Source organism: Anomaloglossus baeobatrachus, chromosome 9, assembly GCF_048569485.1.
Source record: "Anomaloglossus baeobatrachus isolate aAnoBae1 chromosome 9, aAnoBae1.hap1, whole genome shotgun sequence".
Classification (NCBI taxonomy): domain Eukaryota; kingdom Metazoa; phylum Chordata; class Amphibia; order Anura; family Aromobatidae; genus Anomaloglossus; species Anomaloglossus baeobatrachus.
The window spans coordinates 188686288-188710279 of record NC_134361.1 but is presented as its reverse complement, the minus strand read 5'-3'; the positions used below and the strand labels follow the sequence as shown (position 1 = coordinate 188710279).

At 47.5% G+C, this 23992-nt stretch overlaps 1 protein-coding gene across 1 annotated transcript in view; it reads right to left on the bottom strand.

Annotated features, from left to right (window-relative positions):
- Positions 1 to 1156: 1156 nt before the first annotated feature.
- Positions 1157 to 23992, bottom strand: part of LOC142251385 (kinesin-like protein KIF14) — a 128125-nt gene continuing 105289 nt past the window's right edge. The window contains exons 27-30 of the mRNA XM_075324126.1: positions 17399 to 17533; positions 6304 to 6384; positions 3449 to 3596; positions 1157 to 1932 (exon numbers count right to left, since the gene is read on the bottom strand). Of these exons, the coding sequence (XP_075180241.1) occupies positions 1529 to 1932; positions 3449 to 3596; positions 6304 to 6384; positions 17399 to 17533 (768 nt within the window). The 3' untranslated portion in view covers positions 1157 to 1528. The remainder of the gene's footprint in view (positions 1933 to 3448; positions 3597 to 6303; positions 6385 to 17398; positions 17534 to 23992) is intronic.

Genomic DNA, 23992 nt, shown 5'->3' with positions numbered 1-23992 from the left:
TGGTGGTGGCATCTTATCACTTTTTTGTTTAAGGTGGGTAAAAGGGCCCCGGCCATCCAGGTTTGGATCACTCTCACCAATACTGTAAAGCAATCTTACGTCCTCCAATATATCCTCAGGAATACCCAACTCGGCGCTCTGTTTTTTATTCTCTCTGATATAATATTTTTTCCACTTAAGCTTACGGATAAATAGATTAAGGTCCTTCACTCCTTCGAACCTATCAAAGTCAGATGTAGGCACAAATCCCAAACCCTTATTTAGGACCGATTCCTCTGCATCTGTTAAAACATGCCCCGACAGATTAACTATCTGGGCTGACCCGGCGGTAAGGGGAAGCTGTTTTGCCTTTGCTTGTTCCTGAGGGGGTACTGCGTTTCTTCTAAAAAACGAAAATTCCCCCGTCCCTTACCTTTATTCTTTCCTCTCCCACAGGAAGCTGTACTCCTCCCTTCAAGATCTGACACCTCTGTGTCAGTAGAGGTGCTTTCTGGCTCACTCTGTCAGACTGGCCTACCAGAGAAGAAGGTATAGGCTTTGTTGTCTCTAAATTCCTGTAGATCTCTCACGTAGAATTTATGCTTTTTCTCTTTCAAATGATATTGAAACTTCTCGATGGTGTTCTGCAGAGTCACCTCCTTCACCGCAAACTCACCATCACCAGAAAATTTCTTTGTTATATCAATTTGCTCCTTCAATGCCAACTCCAAACCTGCCAACGTTTTACGTTCCTCTTCTAGTAGAATTGCCATCAGCCGGAGTGAGCAGTCAGTAACCTCTTTTTCCCATTTCAGGGCCAATTCAGGACCCTTATACCTAAAACCGGGTGTCAGAAATCCTTAAATACCTAGGAACCATTTTATCCTTCAGATAATTCTCGAGCGACTGTACTTCCCACCATGAGGTGGTCCGCTCCTTATAGACTCTAGTCAAATCAGAAAATGCACCATTGAGAGTTGGAGTATATTTCTTCTGGACAAAGACTCTCTCTGAGAATACCTCCTTTGCCTCCGAGATCCAGCTATTTGTGTCAATGCCTGCGGTTAAAAAGCCCGCCATATCATGAGTAAAAATTAAATGCAGCCACTGGTATGGTATTTGAAGGTACAGTAAGCACTAAATCAGCAAAAGTACCTAAAATATAACTTTTATTGGTTTCTCTTAAAAAAGGAAGGAATACCTTACCACAGACAGGTAGACAGCACATTGCAGGCTCCCTATAAATAACGAGTGATAATATAGGAAATTACATGTACAACTCACTATAAATTAATCCCACACTTTATAAACACAAACAATATACATCATGAAGCAATTCTTACACGCAAGACTAACTTTTTTGTTAAATTCTATATTTTAGGTACTCCTTTTAATACATTATAAATTAGTTAATTTCAATTGATCAGTCCAGAGGCTGAACTCTCTCAAGCCTTCACATAGATTAGGTTTTAAAATAGTTCTTGTATGAATATTTACTGTATAGGCTTCCAAGGTTTCTATAGAGCCTCAACACATCAAGACAGTCAAGTCAATGCTTCCTTCGCTCGTAACTGCCATTTTCCCTTTGAATGGCTTCATAGTTCCATTTCGCTATCGCCACTCTCACAGAGTCTCTGCTTCTCCCCCACATATGAACGCTCAGGTCAGTTCTAGGACCTCCAGGCAGTTGTCTATTGTTGTTTGAGAGTAACATCCCGGAATTAAGACAATTAACACCTCCCAGCACCTTAATTATCCGTAATAAATCTCTGGCTGAAGAATGCAGTTCAGGGACAGCTGCCTCAATGTCCTTCATCACCGGTGACAAGTCAAAGTCTTGTTGGTGGCCAGCAGTCTCGTTGCACAAAGAGGAGAACAATTTGGCTGATAGAGAAGCACTTTTGGAAAATCCCTCCAAGTCCAGCTTCGTTGTTAAAAAGTCCATTGTTCCATCTGTAAACCAAAAAATGTATTCAATTGATGCAACATTGGCTATCTTTAAATATGGAGGCTACATCACGTAAGTCAACGATTTTGAGGTTCTTAGGACTCAGACGTGAATGATTTTCTCATACGAAAAAAACATTGGTCAAAGCATTGTCTGATGTCCCCCTATGGAAATTAAAAACAGCCTGTATTCACGTCAGGTCTCCAGAGCTGAAGTGACATGTCATGTGAGCGCTGCAGCCAATTGCTGGCCACTGTTGAGCGGCTTTACTCACCTTTTTTCAGATGCAATGGACATCCAGAAGAAGTGAGCAGCAGCAGCTCCAACTTCCTCCTTGATTGCAGTCAGACTGCTAGTGTCTGATTGGTTGCCTTCACATTAGCTGTCTGGGTCCCCGAAAGAGTGTAAAAATAAATAATTGGAAAAAAGAAAAAAAAAAAAAAAAAAGATGTGCGGTCCCCTGAATTTTATCCAGTGCAGATAAAGTAGACAGCTGGAGGCGGCTGCAGCCCCCAGCCGTGAGCGTTATCTTGGCTGTTTATCAAAATATGGAGGAACCCAATGAGGTGATTCTTTAACTATTTAAATAAGTTTTAAAAAACGGCATGTGTTCTCCCCCCAATTTTGACACCAAGCCAAGATAAAGCAGAAAGCTGGGGGCTGGTATTCTCATGCTGGGGAGGACCATGGTTATTGGACCCTCCCCAGCCTACAAATTGCAGCCTCCATTAAATGCGCCATTCCTGGCCCATCCTGATTGCCCTGGTGCAGTGGCAATTGAGGTAATATAAAAATGTAAATGACAGCTGAGATAAAAAAAAAAAACCCACCACACTATCTCCAAAACCCCCCTGTATGTCCGACAGAATCCAGCTACGATGATCTCAGCTCTGCTACATCCTAAGGTCGCAGAGTACAGCCACATAAGTAAACGTAACCGATCACTGTGGCCACAGGGACACACTAACAGACCGAAGTTGCAAGGGCGTTGACATCAGCGAGTTCACCTGAGGTCACAGCTGCTTGTTCCCATGGTACCCCAGCTGTGACCTCAAGTGAACTCCTTGAGCTCAAATCCAATATTCTGGCAGAGAGTTCAATGGCCCTGGATTACTAGATTATTGATTTCAAAGATGCCAGATAATCTGAATAACAGGCACCATTGATGTCAATATGGTAATCCCACAGCACTGAACTCAATGCTGCATTACCGTAATGCGCACACCTTGTGCTGGCGCTAGAGGAGAGTACAGTCTGTTTTTATTTTACATGGATGATAATTGAGAAGTAATGGACAACCCCTTTAATTGTATTTTTATAGAGAGATAGATACACCAATCTATCCTCAAGCGCCTTTATGTGAATTTTTTTTTAAAAAAAATCAGCTTTTTTTCCTTCTAATTATGTATTTTGATCAATGTTAATTGATGATCCTGTTCTTTGAAACTAATGTGTAGGAATTTAATAGTTTCTTGTAAATAACTATTGTAATCACTTAAAATATAAAGTGGGATAGCGTACCTGACATATATTGCATACATCTGGCAGTAACTTCCTTCCAATGCATGACTAAGTTTTTAAGATCGTGGACGATTCTTTTGTAAAAATAATGGAGGGAAAGGTCTTGTGTATAATCTGGATTCTGGTTCTTCATAGTTTGGAATTGCAACTAAATTTGAAATAAATAATTATAAGAATATAATATAATATATATTATATTTATTATATTATATATTATGTAACACAATATAAAATATTATATAATAATCATATAGAATATAAAATATTATATTATATATTACAAAATATTATAAAATATTATACAAAACTATTAATAATAAAAATTATATTATTAAATAGCACAAAGTAAAGTAACAGCCCCAATGCGACAACCTATGAAGTCTTATCCACATGGCCGTGTCCTATATTGAAGCCTCAAATGTAGATCAATGAAACTGGACAGAACACAATTATGGCTTTTTTTTTTTTTTCATTTTTCCCCGAAGACTTAAAGAAAATCTGTCACCAGGTTTTTGCTACCCCATCTGAAAGCTGCACAATGTAGAAACAAAGACCATGATTGCATCAATTTGTCGCTTACTGGGCTGCTTGCTGTAGTTTTGATTAAAAAAAAAAAAACAAAAAACAAAATCAAGAGATGACTAGTGGACTAGTAAACCTGCTGCCATGTAGTCTTCCATATTAAAAGGAACTCTCTATAACCCCCACCTCCAGCACGGATTAGCAGCTGTGTACACTGTGCATAGGCAGAAAGGTACCGATCAGTGCTGTGGGCGATGTTATGCAGAGCTCAGGAATCTAGAGAACTACATGGCAGCAGGTTTAACTAGTGAACAGCGAAAGGGAAGGGAAACCCTGTGTCTAGGGAAGAAGGAAATTGTGACCTCTCACTGAGCCTACCACTGGGCCCTAGGTTCCCAGACTGCCCTAGATAAGTTCTGAACCTGTGTCTGACACCCTGGCCCATCAGGTCGTCACAGGGTATTGTGCAATCTGCCCTTCTGTGCAATATCCACCTCCTCCTTGGTTACAGGTCCCTAACTATTGGTGTTGCCAAGAACAGCTAACCAAAATCGTAGGAACACTCTGCACCACACCCACCAGACACACCAGTGGACGGCCTGAGTGGAATAGGGTCGCCCACTTGGGGGGTTGGTAAGGGGAGGTCAGGAGTGTCAGGAGAAGAGGAGTGTAGTGTTGGAAGGGAAGGAGAGAGGAGGTCAGGAGCTGGGCTCCTTAGAAGTTCTAGGTAGCATATGGTGGTCTGAACCTGGGAATAGGGTCGCCCACTTGGGGGGTTGGTTAAGGGGAGGTCAAGAGACAGTCAGTTGAGCAGTGACTCAAGAGGAGAGGTCACGGAGCGGTGAAGTGGAAGAGAGGAGGTGAGGAGCTGGGGTCCTTCAGAGTACTAGGTGACAGATGTTGGTGTGGGCCTGGTAGGAGCTGGACCCCGGTCACAGGGGATCGTGACAAGGGGCATGGACTGTCAAGGAGGACAGCCGGCGGCCTTGTGCCATCACTGGGCAGGGGCCAGGGCACGACGGGGTACGTGGACCCTAGATCAGGGAGTAGCTTTAAGCGTCCTGACAATTTACTCGACGAGGACAGAGCCTTTAAGATCAGTTCCCCACCCGCTCCAAAACCGGGGTACTAGCGCAACGAGGGGGATAGGACTTTTCACTCACACGGTCCAGAAAATCCCAAGTGTGAACCCTGAAAGCAAGCTCACCCAGTTAGCCATACTGGTGAGTGGGACCCGACCAGTTTTATACTCAAGGGACCAACAAGAGAAACTAGGTGCCAAGATAAAGGTCACAGACTAACAGGCAACACCAACGGGATCCAGGTGTGCTCCCTCCAAGCGGCAGCGGTGTCCAGAACTTTGGTTTACAACAGTTGTCGTGTCAGTGTTATTTGACTGAGTACACAAACGACCCCTTACCGTCCCAAAGGCACTTCCCAGTTTCCCTCAGAGTCCCGGGGCATTCCCCCTACCCGTGGAGGGGTTAAACATCTGGCTGCCCGCACCATCGCCACGAGGTACTCCCCTCCCCATTGCAGCGGTGGTACTCCATCTTACCACGCACCACGGGTAGCGTCACAAACTGTCCTTACAATCCCCTGTAAATAATCCCCTTTATTCCGAGTTGCCGCACGACCCCGATCTCGGGTCCGGAGATCCCTCGAGCCACCGCGGATCCGGATCCGAGCAGCCCAGCAGCTGACACGGGGGAAGCACATATGCGCAGAGCCGGATACCTGACTCTAGGCGGACCTCTATATGGGCACTAGGTAGGGAGCGGATGGGATGAGTTCTTAGTCAACCCCACTAGGCAAGACTGGACACAAGGATAACAAACAAGGGAAAACAACCTATCTCTAGACTACTCAGTAAGAAGTTCCGTAAAGAGCAGCAATGATCCTACCCAATGAGTGCTACCTGCTTGCATCCAGAGCTTGTGAAGAAAGTGAATATCACCAGCACAAGTTTAGGGACAAAGTAGTTAAACCCAAGGGAAATACATGAAAAGGAGCTCCCCTGGAGCCAAAAGGGAAAAGGATGGAAACCCAGCAGAGGAGATACCCTTTATACGGAATACTAACAGCAGGAATAATATAAAGTCAGGGAGCAGTTTGTACAGACAAACGCTGTGACCTTCTATTGCTGGACACCACAGCACTGTGTCACCCGTGAGATACTGGTGATAGTCCTTTAGTGATAATGGCCTGAAGATAAATATGATCATCCTGTGACAGTCCATCCTGAAACTTTTATCTTGTACTCAGAATATCACTGAAACATTAGAGTACTTCAGCCATTGGTTGTATGTATAGCACACAAAATATATACTTACCCAAAATTGTCTGCATTTGCTAAGATAAGTTTTGGAAGATTGTCCAAATGGCAGCAAAAACTTCCTTACGTCCTCAGCCAGCTAATGAAAAACCCCAAAAATAAAACATTATAGCATATTATAGTGCATATTCTAAATGTACTGGCTTATATATCCTGAGTCATATTGCAAAGGATTGTTGAAAATCCACTTGTGACTTTTAGGATTGCTACTGCCAATAGGTGGCGCTGTGCTAGAGTTTGTCTCCTTTACTGGAGAGACAATTTGAATATTCTAAATGTAATAATATATTTAAAATACAAAAACACAAATGTATGTGTCTGAAAATTTAAAATCTATCCTACATGTTAAAGATTAAGGAACCAGACAGCCGAAGCCATCAGGGGGCTACAAGGTACTGCATCCTGTCAAAGATGCAGGGCCTACCCCCAGGTACCCAAAAGACCAGTGCCGGTACCAGCAAAACACAAATTAATCCCTGTTTTTTCCCCATTTCCAATGATTGGTGACAGACTAGGGTTAGATGACCCAGTGGATGGCCACCCAGGGGTGGAGCCGATCCAGTCCACTAGACGACAACCAGGGGTGGGAGGGGTCAGGCAGTTGGTCAGTGACAGAGTGGAAGCACTGACAGGCGTGTAACGGTGACCTGAGGGCCCAGGTGTTTGGTTGCTGGTGGAGTACGGGTAGCATGAACCCTGTGGGGTCTGTTCCTCTGGCCCAGTTCCCTGGTTCTCCTGTTGCTACTGTGTCCCGAACTTCAAGGTCAGTGAGGTCCTGGATGGTCCCCTCACTGTGCAGATCTTATCTGGTCTGCCTGGAACGTTTACCTAACCTAGGATTCTGTACCCCGTTGGTGCTATGGTTCCGGGAGTACTCCACCAGCAACCACATGCCTGGGCGGCCTTCAGGTCACCGTTCCACCCTCCTGTCAGTACGGACGTCCAATTCCTCTTACTTCCACTCACTCTCACTGACCGACTGTCTGGCCCCTCCCACCTGGTTGTCTAGTGGACTGAATCGGCTCCACCTCTGGGTTTCCATCCATTGAGTCCAACCCTAGTGTGTCACCAGTCATTGGGAATGGGGGGGAAAGAAAAAAAAACAAAAAAACAAAAAAACAAAAAAAACACAGGGATTAAATTGTGTTTTGCTGTTACCAGCACTGGTCTTCTGGGTCCCTGGGGGTAGGCCCTGCATCACTGACAGCAGGGCTGGATTATAGGCGGGGCAGGCGGGGCTCCAGCCCAGGGGCCCCCACCACAAGAGCTTCTAAGGGGGCCCCCACCATACTTGGCACTAGGCACCCGTCAGCATTTTTTTTTCTTCACACCCTCTCCCCCTCCGTAAAGAGTCTAATAAATTAGCTGTGTTTTCAGGGGGGGGGGGGAATGGGGGGGTGGTGGTGTTGGAGCACCGCTATTTATTTGCATCTGCGTCTTTAAGACGCAAAAACAAACTGCGGGCACAGGACGCTGATTGACCCCGGAAGTACCAGCGGCCGCTTGCACTTCCGGGGTCAGAGATGTGCAAATGCTCCCTGCTATGTGCTGCGGCCATACCCAGCGAGGGCCGGGGGGGGGCAGCTGCCCCCCCCCTAGAAGCAGGGGCACGGTGTGGTGGGCTGCTGTATCTGCTGTCCCCGCTGCGCTCCTCTACACTGTGTACATGCCAGGCACACCAGCAGGAGCAGGAGGCAGCGCGCTGTGCCGGCTCTGCTGTGTGCTGTGCTCAGCATGCACCCAGTGCAGAGGAGCGCAGCAGAGCCGATGACCGCAGCTTCCTCTTTCCGTTCCTATTCAAATGTTTTTGCGTCTTTCAAACGTAAATACATTTGAACAGCGCGCCAGGACTGGGCCCCGCCCCCGACATGCAGCAACGTGATGAGATCAGCACCTTGCTGATGCTGACATCATCACAGTGCTGCGGGCGCCACACAGGGGACATGAGGAAGCGAGCGCTCCATGAAGGAGCTGAAGAGACAGGTTTAATTAATGGGAATGAGTGAGGAGGGGCTGAGGACACATAACGGGGAACATTTGTGAAGGAACACAGCTCTGTGACAGGCAGAGGAGGAGCACTGTATTCCGAGGGAGGGGGGAGGCAGGAGCGTGTAGGGATGGGGCAGTGTAATTTGTGTGTGTAGGGGGTGATGAGGGTTGTATTGTGTGTGGGGGGGAGGGGTAATGGAGGGTGCATTGTATTGTGTGTGGGGGGAGGGGTAATGGAGGGTGCACTGTATTGTGTGTGGGGGGAGGGGTAATGGGGGTGCATTGTATTGTGTGTGGGGGGAGGGGTAATGGGGGGGTGCATTGTATTGTGTGTGGGGGGGAGGGGTAATGGAGGGTGCACTGTATTGTGTGTGGGGGGAGGGGTAATGGAGGGTGCACTGTATTGTGTGTGGGGGGAGGGGTAATGGGGGTGCATTGTATTGTGTGTGGGGGGAGGGGTAATGGGGGGTGCATTGTATTGTGTGTGGGGGGAGGGGTAATGGGGGGTGCATTGTATTGTGTGGGGGGAGGGGTAATGGGGGGTGCATTGTATTGTGTGTGGGGGAAGGGGTAATGGGGGGTGCATTGCATTGTGTGTGGGGGGAGGGGTAATGGGGGGTGCATTGCATTGTGTGTGGGGGAGGGGTAATGAGGGGTGCATTGTATTGTGTGTGGGGGGAGGGGTAATGGGGGGTGCATTGCATTGTGTGTGGGGGGAGGGGTAATGGGGGTGCATTGTATTGTGTGTGGGGGGAGGGGTAATGGGGGGTGCATTGTATTGTGTGTGGGGGAAGGGGTAATGGGGGGTGCATTGCATTGTGTGTGGGGGGAGGGGTAATGAGGGGTGCATTGTATTGTGTGTGGGGGGAGGGGTAATGAGGGGTGCATTGTATTGTGTGTGGGGGGAGGGGTAATGGGGGGTGCATTGCATTGTGTGTGGGGGGAGGGGTAATGGGGGGTGCATTGCATTGTGTGTGGGGGGAGGGGTAATGGGGGTGCATTGTATTGTGTGTGGGGGGAGGGGTAATGGGGGGTGCATTGTAGTGTGTGTGTGTGTGTGTGTGTGTGTGTGTGTGTGTGTGTGTGTGTGTGTGTGTGTGTGTGTAGGATTGGTAATGGGGGTGCATTGTGTGTGTGTGTAGGAGGTGATGTGGGGTGTATTGTGTGTAGGGGGTGATGGGGGGTGCATTGTGTGTGTGTGTGTGTGTGTGTGTGTGTGTGTGTGTGTGTGTGTGTGTAGGGGGTGATAGGGGGTGCATTGTAGTGTGTGTGTGTGTGTGTGTGTGTGTGTGTGTGTGTGTGTGTGTGTGTGTGTGTGTGTGTCAGAGCTGTGTGTGTAAGAAGCAGTACTGTGTGTGTATATATGAATTAGAGCAGTCTGTGCGTCCCCCCAGAACTATATGGGTTCCCCAGAGCGCTATGTCACCCATCCCAGTAATGAGTACACCACCAGAGCTGTTTGCCACTCCAGTAACGTCTATGCCCCCTGCCCCTCCTGTAATGTATATATTGTAGCCCCCAGCCCCTCCTGTGATGTATATACAGCAGTGCTGTCAGTGTGCAGTCACATCTGTTAGTGACAGCCATCGTGAAACACAGCCACATGTCCTGAAGGAGCTGGACGGAAACAAGCGGGAGAGGGGAGTGAGGCTGCTGGCGACTTCTCCATATTAATACCTGTAAGGGCTCATGCGCACGTAACTGCTGAATATTCTGCAGCGATTTGACAGCACATGTGCGCATCAAATCGCTGCAGAAACACTGCATAATGGATGCACTTTTTCTGTACAAAAAAAAGCCGATTTCATGCGCTATGGCTGCTGCCCCCACCATAGAGAGCGGGAGCTGCATCCATAGCGCACGGAATAATTGACATGCTCATTTTATGAACGCACGGATTTGGGTCAACATTTTAGCACCCAAATCGCTGCGTTCATAAAAGCAGCGTGTGCACGTATCATGCACAATCTACATAGATTGTGCAGGGGACACAGGACGCATGCATTTACACTGTAGTGCAATAGGCAGCGTAAATGCATGGAATTACACAACGTGCACACGAGCCCTAATGTGTCTGTGTCTGCATGTATGTCAGTGTATATGACTGTGCATATATTTGTCTGTTTATATGTATTTTTCTGAATTTGTCTTCAAATATGTACAGTGCCTACAAGTAGTATGCAACCCCCTGCAGATTTAGCAGGTTTACACATTCGGAATTAACTTGGCATTGTGACATTTGGACTGTAGATCAGCCTGGAAGTGTGAAATGCAGCAAAAAAGAATGTTATTTCTTTTTTTTTTTTTTAAATTGTGAAAAGTTTATTCAGAGGGTCATTTATTATTCAACCCCTCAAACCACAAGAATTCTGTTTGGTTCACCTAAAGTATTAAGAAGTATTTCAGGCACAAAGAACAATGAGCTTCACATGTTTGGATTAATTATCTCTTTTTCCAGCCTTTTCTGACTAATTAAGACCCTCCCCAAACTTGTGAACAGCACTCATACTTTGTCAACATGGGAAAGACAAAAGGAGCATTCCAAGGCCATCAGAGACAAGATCGTGGAGGGTCACAAGGCTGGCAAGGGGTACAAAACCCTTTCCAAGGAGTTGGGCATACCTGTCTCCACTGTTGGGAGCATCATCCGGAAGTGGAAGGCTTATGGAACTACTGTTAGCCTTCCACGGCTTGGACAGCCTTTGAAAGTTTCCACCCGTGCCAAGGCCAGGCTTGTCCGAAGAATCAAGGCTAACCCAAGGACAACAAGGAAGGAGCTCCGGGAAGATCTCATGGCAGTGGGGACATTGGTTTCAGTCAATACCATAAGTAACGTACTCCACCGCAATGGTCTCCGTTCCAGACGAGCCCGTAAGGTACCTTTACTTTCAAAGCGTCATGTCAAGGCTCATCTACAGTTTGCTCATGATCACTTGGAGGACTCTGAGACAGACTGGTTCAAGGTTCTCTGGTCTGATGAGACCAAGATCGAGATCTTTGGTGCCAACCACACACGTGACGTTTGGAGACTGGATGGCACTGCATACGACCCCAAGAATACCATCCCTACAGTCAAGCATGGTGGTGGCAGCATCATGCTGTGGGGCTGTTTCTCAGCCAAGGGGCCTGGCCATCTGGTCCGCATCCATGGGAAGATGGATAGCACGGCGTACCTGGAGATTTTGGCCAAGAACCTCCGCTCCTCCATCAAGGATCTTAAGATGGGTCGTCATTTCATCTTCCAACAAGACAACGACCCAAAGCACACAGCCAAGAAAACCAAGGCCTGGTTCAAGAGGGAAAAAAATCAAGGTGTTGCAGTGGCCTAGTCAGTCTCCTGACCTTAACCCAATTGAAAACTTGTGGAAGGAGCTCAAGATTAAAGTCCACATGAGACACCCAAAGAACCTAGATAACTTGGAGAAGATCTGCATGGAGGAGTGGGCCAAGATAACTCCAGAGACCTGTGCCAGCCTGATCAGGTCTTATAAAAGACGATTATTAGCTGTAATTGCACACAAGGGTTATTCCACAAAATATTAAACCTAGGGGTTGAATAATAATTGACCCACACTTTTATGTTGAAAATTTATTAAAATTTAACTGAGCAACATAACTTGTTGGTTTGTAAGATTTATGCATCTGTTAATAAATCCTGCTCTTGTGTGAAGTTTGCAGGCTCTAACTTATTTGCATCTTATCAAACCTGCTAAATCTGCAGGGGGGTGAATACTACTTGTAGGCACTGTATATGTACGTATGACTGTATGTGTATGTGCGTGTCTGTGTGTGGATAGGGTCCACTGAGACTTTCACCCGGAGGCCACAGAAACCTGGAGCCGGCCCTGGCTGCCTTAACATTGGGATCAATAAAAAATGTGACTAAAGCGGGCTTTACACGCTACAATATATCTAACGATGTGTCGTAACGGTCACGTCAGAAGTGCCGAACATCTGGCATCGTTAGTGATATTGTAGTGTGTGACCGCTACGAGCAACCCTAATTGTGCGTTAAAACGTTGATCGCATACACGCAGTGGCGTAACTACCGCGGTCGCAGCGGTCGCGATCGGGCCCGGGCGGTTTGGGGCCCGCGGGGACCCGGCAGATCAGCAGCCAGCTCCTCTCAGTGAGAGAGAAGCTGCGCTGATCTATCACAGTGCACGCGCCCACTATATGACCCGCTGCCGCCCCCGACACCGGGCCCTCCTGCCCGATGTCAGCGGCGGCACCGGGGCCCCCCTCCCCCGTCACCGCGCACAGTAATAATGAAGCAAAGAGCGGCCGGCGCCGCTCTGCATCATCATTCTGCCCCTGTGCGGTGACGTCACTCCTGTGCGACTGCTGTGCTGAGTGCACAGAGCGCAGGGAGGGAGGACGCCGACCGCAGCACCGGGAGGACGAGCAGCAGTGGAAGGAGGAGAGCAGGGACTCGGGAGTACAGCATCAGTGGAACAAGGAGACGTCAGGACAGAGCAGCAGTGGAAGGAGGAGAGCGGTGAGTACTTGGGTTTTTTTTATAATATATATATATATATATATATATATATATATATATATATATATATACATATACACACACGGTGGTCAGAGGCCTGGAGTGGGGAGGCTGCATTATACTGTACATGAAGGCCTGGGGTGGGAAGGCTGGATGATACTGTACATGGAGGCCTGGGGTGGGGAGGCTGCATGATACTGTACATGGAGGCCTGGGGTGGGGAGGCTGCCTGATACTGTACAAGGAGGCCTGGGGTGGGGAGGCTGCATGATACTGTACATGGAGGCCTGGGGTGGGGAGGCTGCCTGATACTGTACATTGAGGCCTGGGGTGGGGAGGCTGCATTATACTGTACATGGAGGCCTGGGGTGGGGAGGCTGCCTGATACTGTACATTGAGGCCTGGGGAGGCTGCCTGATACTGTACAAGGAGGCCTGGGGTGGGGAGGCTGCCTGATACTGTACATTGAGGCCTGGGGTGGGGAGGCTGCATTATACTGTACATGGAGGCCTGGGGTGGGGAGGCTGCCTGATACTGTACATTGAGGCCTGGGGAGGCTGCCTGATACTGTACAAGGAGGCCTGGGGTGGGGAGGCTGCATGATACTGTACATGGAGGCCTGGGGTGGGGAGGCTGCATTATACTGTACATGGAGGCCTGGGGTGGGGAGGCTGCATTATACTGTACATGGAGGCCTGGGGTGGGGAGGCTGCCTGATAATGTACATTGAGGCCTGGGGAGGCTGCCTGATACTGTACAAGGAGGCCTGGGGTGGGGAGGCTGCATGATACTGTACATGGAGGCCTGGGGTGGGGAGGCTGCCTGATACTGTACAAGGAGGCCTGGGGTGGGGAGGCTGCCTGATACTGTACAAGGAGGCCTGGGGTGGGGAGGCTGCATGATACTGTACATGGAGGCCTGGGGTGGGGAGGCTGCATTATACTGTACATGGAGGCCTGGGGTGGGGAGGCTGCATTATACTGTACATGGAGGCCTGGGGTGGGGAGGCTGCATTATACTGTACATGGAGGCCTGGGGTGGGGAGGCTGCCTGATACTGTACATTGAGGCCTGGGGTGGGGAGGCTGCATTATACTGTACATGGAGGCCTGGGGTGGGGAGGCTGCCTGATACTGTACATTGAGGCCTGGGGAGGCTGCCTGATACTGTACAAGGAGGCCTGGGGTGGGGAGGCTGCATGATACTGTACATGGAGGCCTGGGGTGGGGAGGCTGCATGATACTGTGCATGGAGGCCTGGGGAGGCTGCATTATACTGTACATGGAGGCCTGGGGAGACTCCATTATACTGTACATGGAGGCCTGGGGAGGCTGGCAGCATTATTATACATGGAGGCCTGGGGAGGCTGGCTGCATTATTATACATGGAGGCCTGGGGAGGCTGGCTGCATTATTATACATGGAGGCCTGGGGAGGCTGGCTGCATTATTATACATGGAGGCCTGGGGAGGCTGGCTGCATTATTATACATGGAGGCCTGGGGAGGCTGGCTGCATTATTATACATGGAGGCCTGGGGAGGCTGGCTGCATTATTATACATGGAGGCCTGGGGAGGCTGGCTGCTATATTATACATGGAGGCCTGGGAGGCTGGCTGCTATATTATACATGGAGGCCTGGAGAGGTTGGCTGCATTATTATATATGGAGGCCTGGTGAGGCTGCATAATAAACATGAAGGACACCTTATACATTGAATATAGAGGTGTAATATACATAGAGGTCTATGAGGCTGCATTATACTGGAGGTCTATAGGGCTGCATTAAAATGGAGGTCGGGGGGGGGGGCTGTATAATACAAAATGAAGGGACACCTTATACATGGAATATAGGGGTGAATTATACATGGAGGAGTATGGGGCTGCATAATACCATCTGAAGTTTTATGGGGTTGTGTTATAATACATATAGGACTATGGGGGCTGCATTATAATATATGGAGGACTATGGAGGCTACCTTATACATGGACTATGGAAGTGCATTATAAAACATGGAGGACTATGTGGTGCAGTATAATATATGGAGAACTATGGGGTGAATTTTAATACATGGAGAACTATGGGAAATGCATTATAATTGAAGGGCTACTTTATACATGGAGGATTATAGGGGTGCATTATAATATATGGAGGGCTATGTATCTGCATTCTAATATATGAAGGGTTATGTGAGACCCTTTATACAATTATTTGGAAGGCTATGTGGGGGCTGTTATAGTATTTTGAGAACTTTATACAGGGGGGACAAAGATACAAGTATGGGATGGAAATGTTTTGTGCTGAGGGAAAAAGGCTCTTTCCCTCAGCAGCCAACTTTCCCATGCTCTGCTATACATCTCTCAGCACCCAGCTTTCCCATGTTCTGATATACATCTCTCAGCACCCAGCTTTCCCATGTTCTGATATACATCTCTCAGCACCCAGCTTTCTCATGCTCTGATATGGGAAAGCTGGGTGCTGAGGACAAGATAAATATCAGAACATAGGAAAGCTGGGTGCTGATAGAGGGATTTCAGGGTGCTGTGGGTGAGAGCCAAGTGTCAGCGTCATTATCCTGTACCCCGAGTGTCAGTGTCATTATCCCTTACCCCATACCTCCCAACCGTCCCGGATACAGTGGGACTTTCACGCTTTACGTTGTTTGTCCCGTTGCCACGATCGGGACGGCCGGCTCCCGGGCTCCACCCACCCACTCTCTCCGCCTCCCTGCTTTTCCCTCCTACCATCCCAGTAGACGTGGCATAACAGAGAGGAGCGCTGCCTGTGCTGCTGCTGGTAGAGTAAAATCTCCCCAGCGCTGATTTCCCTCCCTCCCCCCCCTCACCCCCGGCCGGAGCCTGTCTGTGCGGGCGCCCCCCGGCCGCCTGTCTGTGCGGGCGCCCCCCGGCCGCCTGTCTGTGCGGGCGCCCCCCGGCCGCCTGTCTGTGCGGGCGCCCCCCGGCCGCCTGTCTGTGCGGGCGCCCCCCGGCCGCCTGTCTGTGCGGGCGCCCCCCGGCCGCCTGTCTGTGCGGGCGCCCCCCGGCCGCCTGTCTGTGCGGGCGCCCCCCGGCCGCCTGTCTGTGCGGGCGCCCCCCGGCCGCCTGTCTGTGCGGGCGCCCCCCGGCCGCCTGTCTGTGCGGGCGACCGGCCGCCTCACTGTGGCTGCCTGCGTGTCCATGCTGGAGGCCCGCCAGCTGCCTGCGTGTCCATGCTGGAGGCCCGCCGGCTGCCTGCGTGTCCATGCTGGAGGCCCGCCGGCTGCCTGCGTGTCCATGCTGGAGGCCTGCCGGCTGCCTGCGTGTCCATGCTGGAGGCCCGCCGGCTGCCTGCGTGTCCATGCTGGAGGCCCGCCGGCTGCCTGCGTGTCCATGCTGGAGGCCCGCCGGCTGCCTGCGTGTCCATGCTGGAGGCCCGCCGGCTGCCTGCGTGTCCATGCTGGAGGCCCGCCGGCTGCCTGCGTGTCCATGCTGGAGGCCCGCCGGCTGCCTGCGTGTCCATGCTGGAGGCCCGCCGGCTGCCTGCGTGTCCATGCTGAATGGGTGTGGATGGGGAGTGGATATGGGCGTGACTGTGAAATGGGTGTCGTTAGGGGGCGTGGCCTAAAAAATTGCCGCGGCTTCTTTTCCTTCTTTAAAAGTTGGGAGGTATGCCTTACCCCAAGTGTCTGTGTATGTGGAGGGGGGGCCCAGGTCTAAACTTTGCACCGGGGCCCATCCAACTCTAGTTACGCCACTGCATACACGTCGTTCATTTTCTAAAAATTGAACGTCTGGTTGTACATCGTTCTTAAGGCAGCACACGTCGCACCGTGTGACACCCCGGGAACGATGAACACAGCTTACCTGCGTCCCATCGGCAATGTGGAAGGAAGGAGGTGGGCGGGATGTTTACGTCCCGTTCACCTCCGCCCCTCCGCTTCTATTGGCCAGCCACTGTGTGACGTCGCTGTGACGCCGAACGTCCCTCCCACTTCAGGAAGTGGATTGTTCGCCGCCCACAGCGAGGTCGTTTGGAAGGTAAGTGTGACGGGGTTTAATCGTTTGTGCGACACGGGCAACAAATTGCCCGTTCCGCACATACGATGGGGGTGTGTGCGATCACATACGAGATCGCATATGTAATTGAAACGTGTAACGCAGCCTTAATCTATGTTGTGTGTATAAGTGACGGATGTGAGTGATCCTGGACTGTATCTGTATTGTAGTACTGTAAATCTGAATGTGGCAGAACAGGATAAGATACATGTTCATTGGATTTATATCTAAATGCTACGGTTCGCGCTCTACTGTTATGGCTAAAAATGTTAACGTTATGGGACCCCCACCAGATTTTCTGCCCAGGGGCCCCCACCAACCTTAATCTGGCCCTGACTGACAGGATGCAGTACCTTGTAGCTCATGATGGCTTCAGGGGCGCTACGCAGCCTCCTCTTACTGCACCTCAGGTATCTCCAGTATTAGATCAGATAGACAGGGTGGACAGCAGTGTGAGCAGCCTCTTACCTCAGCACTAATGCCATCTTGAGTTGATAATTAAAACATTTGGGATATATATGGATACAATCTCCATTACCCATTAATGGTTTTTAAATTTCATGTAGGTTTCATACCTTATGGCTCTCCAGCCAGGCATTCTGGTACATTCCTTCTAAACGGTGAATCTCATTGAGCAGGAAATCAATCTGCTCCAAGACTGAACTCTCACTTCCAGTAATGAAACTTTCTTTTATCTTAGGAGAGATGAACTGTGGAGGGGAAAGAGGGAAGGTGAGAAAAAAAAAAAAAAAAAAGGAAAAAAAAAAAAAAAATATTGCTCATATAGATGACAATATATTATTACATTGCAATGAATTAAATTACATTGACATTATTAAAATTGAAAGTATTCGGCCCCCTTGATTTTTTCAACCTTTTCCCACATTTCAGGTTTTAAAATTAAAAAGATAAAAATGTTAATGTTCTGGTGAAGAATTAACAACAAGTGGGACACAATTGTAAAGTTAAAACAAAATTAAACATTTTTAAAAAATAAATAACTGAAAATTGGGGCGTGCAATGTTATTCATCCCCTTTACTTTCAGTGCAGCAAACTCACTCCAGAAGTTCATTGAGGATCTCTGAATGATCCAATGTTGTCATAAATGACTGATTATGATAAATATAATCCACCTGTGTGTAATCAAGTCTCCGTATAAATGCACCTGCTCTGTGATAGTCTCAGGGTTCTGTTTAAAGCTCAGAGAGCATCATGAAGACCAAGGAACACAACAGGCAGGTCCGTGATACTGTTGTGGAGAAATTTAAAGCCGCATTTTGTTACAAAAAGATTTCCAAAACTTTAAACATCCCAAAGAACATTGTGCAAGCGATCATATTGAAATGGAAGGAGTATCATACCACTACAAATCTACTAAAGACCCGACCGTCCCTCAAAACTTTCATCTCAAACAAGGAGAAGACTGATTAGAGATGCAGCCAAGAGGCCCATGATCACTCTGGATGATCTGCAGAGATCTACAGCTGAGGTGGGAGAGTCTGTCCATAGGACAACAATCAGTCGTACACTGCACAAATCTGGCCTTTATGGAAGATGGGCAAGGAGAAAGCCACTTCCCCAAAGATATCCATAAAAAGTGTCATTTACAGTTTGCCACAAGACAACAGTCAGACACACCAAACATGTGGAAGAAGGTGCTCTGGTCAGAGGAAACCAAAATCGAACTTTTCGGGCACAATGCCAAACGATATGTTTGGCGTAAAAGCAACACAGCTCATCACCCTGAACACACCATCCCCACTGTCAAACATTGTGGAGGCAGCATCATGGTTTGGGCCTGCTTTTCTTCAGCAGGGACAGGGAAGATGGTTAAAATTGATGGGAAGATGGATGGAGCCAAATACAGGACTATTCTTGAAGAAAACCTGTTTGAGTCTGCAAAAGACCTGAGACTGGGACGGAGATTTGTCTTCCAACAAGACAATGATCCTAAAATTAAAGCAAAATCTACAATGGAACGGTTTATAAATAAATGTATCCAGGTGTTAGAAAGGCCAAGTCCCAGTCCAGACGTGAACCCAATCGAGAATCTGTGGAAAGAGCTGAAAACTGCTGTTCACAAACGCTCTCCATCCAACCTCACTCAGCTCCAGCTGATTACAAAGTAAGAACGGGCGAGAATTTCAGTCTCTCCATGTGCAAAACTGATAGACACATACCCCAAGAGACTGCAGCTGTAATCACAGCAAAAGGTGGCACTACAAAGTATTAACCCCATAACGACGGCCTAACTTCTCAAGACGTCGGAAAAACAGGGTACTTATTCTGTTTCAACGTCTTGAGACGTCAGGCCGGAAAAAGCTTGTAGCGCCCCCCAGTGACTGAAAATCTCAAGTGTTTCAGCTACCGGAGGCAAAGGCAAAGGCAAATAATACTGATTTCTCTCTCATCTGACATGATCAAACATGTCAGATGATAAAGAAATATAAGCCCCTAGTGCCCCCAAAGCCCCCGGTACCAGAGAAATCAACCCCCACCACCCCCACCCCCTCCGGAATATCCAAAATTGCACCGACGCGCGCCGAAAACTGCCGCCGCCTCTGCATTCATTTTCCTCTGATCTGAAATGATCAAACATTTCAGATCGCAGGGAAAGGTCCTCCCCCTGACCCCTCCTCCGGGACACCGGAGCCCTTTAGTCCCCCGGAGCCCCCTCTGGTTCTCCAGAGCTGCCCCCTTCCCCCCTCCGGAGCATGCAAGATGGCGGCGCGCAGCGCACAGTAGCGCGTGGCCGCATTCATCCTGCTCTTTATGCCGCATGCGACGTCACATGCGACAGAAAAGTTGTCCCCAGGTCCCGCCAGGTCTCCCGCCGTCACCCCCCGGTCTTCCCAGTTACCTGGCTGCTGCTCCGTCCCCGCAATCACTGCTCCTCCTTCTGGAAAGCTGGCGGCGCATGTGCAGACAGCGGCTGTCAGCTGGATCCTTGCAAGCAGGGACGCTGACCTCGCTGCTGCACTGTGGACCGGGGGAAGAGTGAGTGCAGTAATCTGCAGCCACACTCATCACGTGAAGAGCATGCTGTTCTAGAAAATGGGGGGTACGTTCTGTGAGCGTGCCCCTCATTCTGGAATGAGGTTACTGCAGGTCACTCTGTCCTAGGTTGGACCGGGGCAGTGTGAGTGCAGTATTCTCAGATTACTGCACCCACTCTGCTCATGGAGAGCTTGCTCTTCCAGAAAATGGGGGATACGTTCCCTGAACGTGCCCCCCATATTCTAGAAGGTCCAGAGTCGAGGGACCTCCAAAATGGATTACAGCGACCGGAATTTGTTTATTTTCAATAAATTGGTAAAAAAGGGAATGTTTCGGGGAGTTTTTTTTTTTTTTTTAAATAAATTTTTTTTTGTCTTTATTTTTTTTCTATTACTGACTGGGTTAGTGATGTCTGGTATCTGTTTAGATGCCTTGACATCACTAACCCCAGGGCTTGATGCCAAATGACATTACAGCTGGTATCAACCCCGTATATTACCCAGTTTGCCACCGCACCAGGGCGTGGGATGAGCTGGTGCGAAGCGCCAGGATTGGCGCATCTAATTGATGCGCCACTTCTGGGGCAGCTGCAGCCTGCTATTTTTAGGCTGGGAAGAGGCCAATAACCATGGCTCTTCCCACCCTTTGAATACCAGACCCCATCTGTCCGCTTCACCTTGGCTGGTGATCTAATTACGTTTTTTTTTGTTTTTTTTTTTTTAAAAACGCCTGGGGAGCCCTCCAAATTGATCACCAGCCAAGGTGAAGCTGTCAGCTGTGGTTTGCAGGCTACAGCTGTCTGCTTTACCCTAGCTGGCTATCAAAAATAGGGGGGACCCCACATCGTTTATTTTAATTATTAAGTTTTTGGGGGGCTAAATACAAGGCTAGGCATCTTTTAGTGGCACATGAAAGGCACTAAAGGGCGCCAGCTTAGAATATGCAGGGGAATGGGACGTTATATATTTGTTTGACATCTATCCATTCATCCATTGTAGCATTTTAGGCTGTGCGCCCACGATCAGGGTTTGCAGCGTTTTGGGTGCAGAGTGTTTTCCCTGCATCCATAGCGCTGTATTGTGCAGTAGAAGCACAGTGGAAGGATTTTTAGAAATCCCGTGCCCACTGTGCTTCTCTTCTCCACAGCATAAACTGACCTGTGGTGAAGCTTCCCGAGCCTCAGCATGTAAAATATATGCTGCGGAGACAAGAGTGTTCTCTGCAGGTAGCATAGAGGCTCCACAACAGCCTGAATTCAAATCGTGGGCATGAGCAGCTGCGTTCTCCCGTGGACAACACTCACATCTCTGCAGGAAGGCTGACACTGGGTACTAGACGCCGTGTCGCTGGATCATGGCCACACAGCCTAAAAGTGAGAAATTTGTTGCTACAGCAACATTTTTGTGAAGTACCTGTGGATTCATAATGCTTACTATACTCCTGAATAAAATCCAGTTTCCAAAATGGGGTCACTTGTGGGGGGTTTCTGCTGTACCCAAGGGGCCCTGCAAATGTGACATGGTGCCCGCAATTTATTTCTCCTTTTTCAGAATTCAAATGGTGCTCCTTCCATTCCAAGCCCTCCCATTTATCCAAACAGAGGTTTTTGGCCACATGTAGGGTATCCCTGTGCTCATAAGACATTGGATAATAACCTGTTGGGTCCACGGTTTGTTGTTGCCTCTTGAAAAAGTAAGAAATATGATGCTAAAGCAACATTTTTGTGAAAAAATGAAAATTTTCAATACGGCAACCTAAGCTTATCAAATTCTGTGAAGTACTCTTGGATTCAAACTGCTCACTATACACCTAGATAAAAGCCTTGAGGTGTCTTGTTTCCAGAATGGGGTCACTTGTGGGGGACCTCCACTGTTTAGGCACCTTAGGGGCTTTCCAAATGCAACATAGCAGCCGCTAATGATTCCAGCCAAGTGTGCAGTCAAATGGCGCTCCTTCCCTTCTGAGCCCTGCTGTGCACCCAAACAGTTGATTTTCATCACACATAAGGTATCAGCATACTCAGGAGAAATTGCACAATAAATCTTATGCTGGGGTTCAGGGTACTCACCAAACATCTAGATAAATTCCTTCAGGGGTCTATTTTCCAAAATGGGGGTCACATGTTGGGGAGATTCACTGTATAGGCACCTCAGGGGCTCTCCAAATGCAACATAGCGTCCGCTATTTATTCCAGCCACTTTTGCAGTCAAATGGCACTCCTTCCCTTCCGAGCCCCGCCATGTGCCCAAACAGTTGATTTCCACCACATATAAGGTATCGCCAAACTCAGGAGAAATTGCACAATAAATTTCATGGTAATTTTTTTCCTGTTACCCTTGTGAAAAAAAAAAGCTACCTGGTTGAAATAATAATTTTGTGGTAAAATTTTATTTTCATGGCTCAACGTTCTAAAATTCTGTAAAGCACCTGGGGGTTCAGGGTACTCGCCAAACATCTAGATAAATTCCTTGAGGGGCCTAGTTTCCAAAATGGGGTCACTTGTGCGGGGTTTCTGCTGTTTAGGTACCTTAGGGGACCTCCAAATGCGACATGGTGCCCGCAATTTTTTCAGCCAAATTTCCTTTCCAAAATTCAAATAATTGTTCCTTCTGTTCCAAGCCCTCCCATTTGTCCAAAGGTTTCAGACCACATGTGAGGTATCACCGCGCTCATAAAAAAGTGGGTAACAAACCTTGGAGGTCAAATTTTTGGAATTACCTCTTGAAAAAGTGAGAAAATTGATGCTAAAGCAACATTTAAGAAAATTAAAATTTTCAATATGACAACGTAACGTTAACAAAATCTGTGAAGTACCTGTGGGTCTAAAATGCTCACTATACCCCTAGATAGAAGCCTTGAGGGGTCTAGTTTCTAAAATGGTGTCACTTGTGAGGGTTTTTTTCTGTTTAGGTACCTTAGCGGACCTGTAAATGCAACATGGTGCCCGCAATCTATTTCAGCCAAATTTGCTTTCCAAAATTCAAATATTGCTCCTTCTGTTCCAAGCCCTCCCATTTGTCCAAACAAAGGTTTCTGACCACATGTGGGGTATCCATGCGTTCATAAGAAAGTTGGGAACAAGATTTGGGGTCCATTTTGCTGTTATTTCTTCTAAAAGGGAATAAATTTGGTTTAGAGCAACATTTTTAGGTAAAATTTAATTTTTGCTTTTTTTCATTCCACATTGCTTTTGTTCATGTGAAGCACCTGAAGGGTTAATAAACTTCTTGAATGTGGTTTTGAGTACTTTGGGGGGGGGGTGCAGTTTTTAGAATGGTGTCACTTTTGGGTATTTTCTGTCATCTAGGCCTATTGAAGTCACTTCAAATATGATGTGGTCCCTAAAAAAATGGTTTTGTAAATTTTGATGTAAAAATGAGAAAATCGCTGATAAAGTTTGAACTCTAACTTCCTAACAAAAAAAAATGTTGTTTCCAAAATTGTGCTGATATAAAGTAGACAAGTGGGAAATGTTATTTATTAACTATTTTGGGTCACAGAAATCTCTGCTTTAACGGTATAAAAATTCAAAAGTTGAAAATTGCTAAATTTTCAAAATTTTTGCCAAAATTCAATTTTTTTCATAAATAAAACGCAAAAAATATTGTCCTAAATTTGGTACTAACATGAATTCCAATATGTGACGAAAAAACAATCTCAGAATCACCGGGATCCGTTGAAGCGTTCCAGAGTTATAACCTCATGAAGTGACACTGGTCAGAATTGCAAAATTTGGTCTGGTCATTAAGGTGAAAATTAGCTTCGTCACCAAGGGGTTAACTTAAGGGGACAAATATTGCACGCCGTAATTTTTAGTATTTTTTAAAAATGTTTAAAATAAGCAATAAATTTCATTCAACTTCACAATTGTGTCCCACTTGTTGATTCTTCACCATAACATTTTTTTTTTAATCTGCATATTTGAAGCCTGAAATGTGGGAAGAGGTTGAAAAATTAAACAGGGGGTGGGGGGTGTGATTATTTTGCCTTGCAAAAGTAAATATAATAAAATTTATATACATTATAATATATTATGTATATAATTTATATACATAGATATAATAATTTATATACATAGATATAATAATTTATATACATAGATATAATAATTTATATACATAGATATAATAATTTATATAGATATTATAATTTATATAGATATTATAATTTA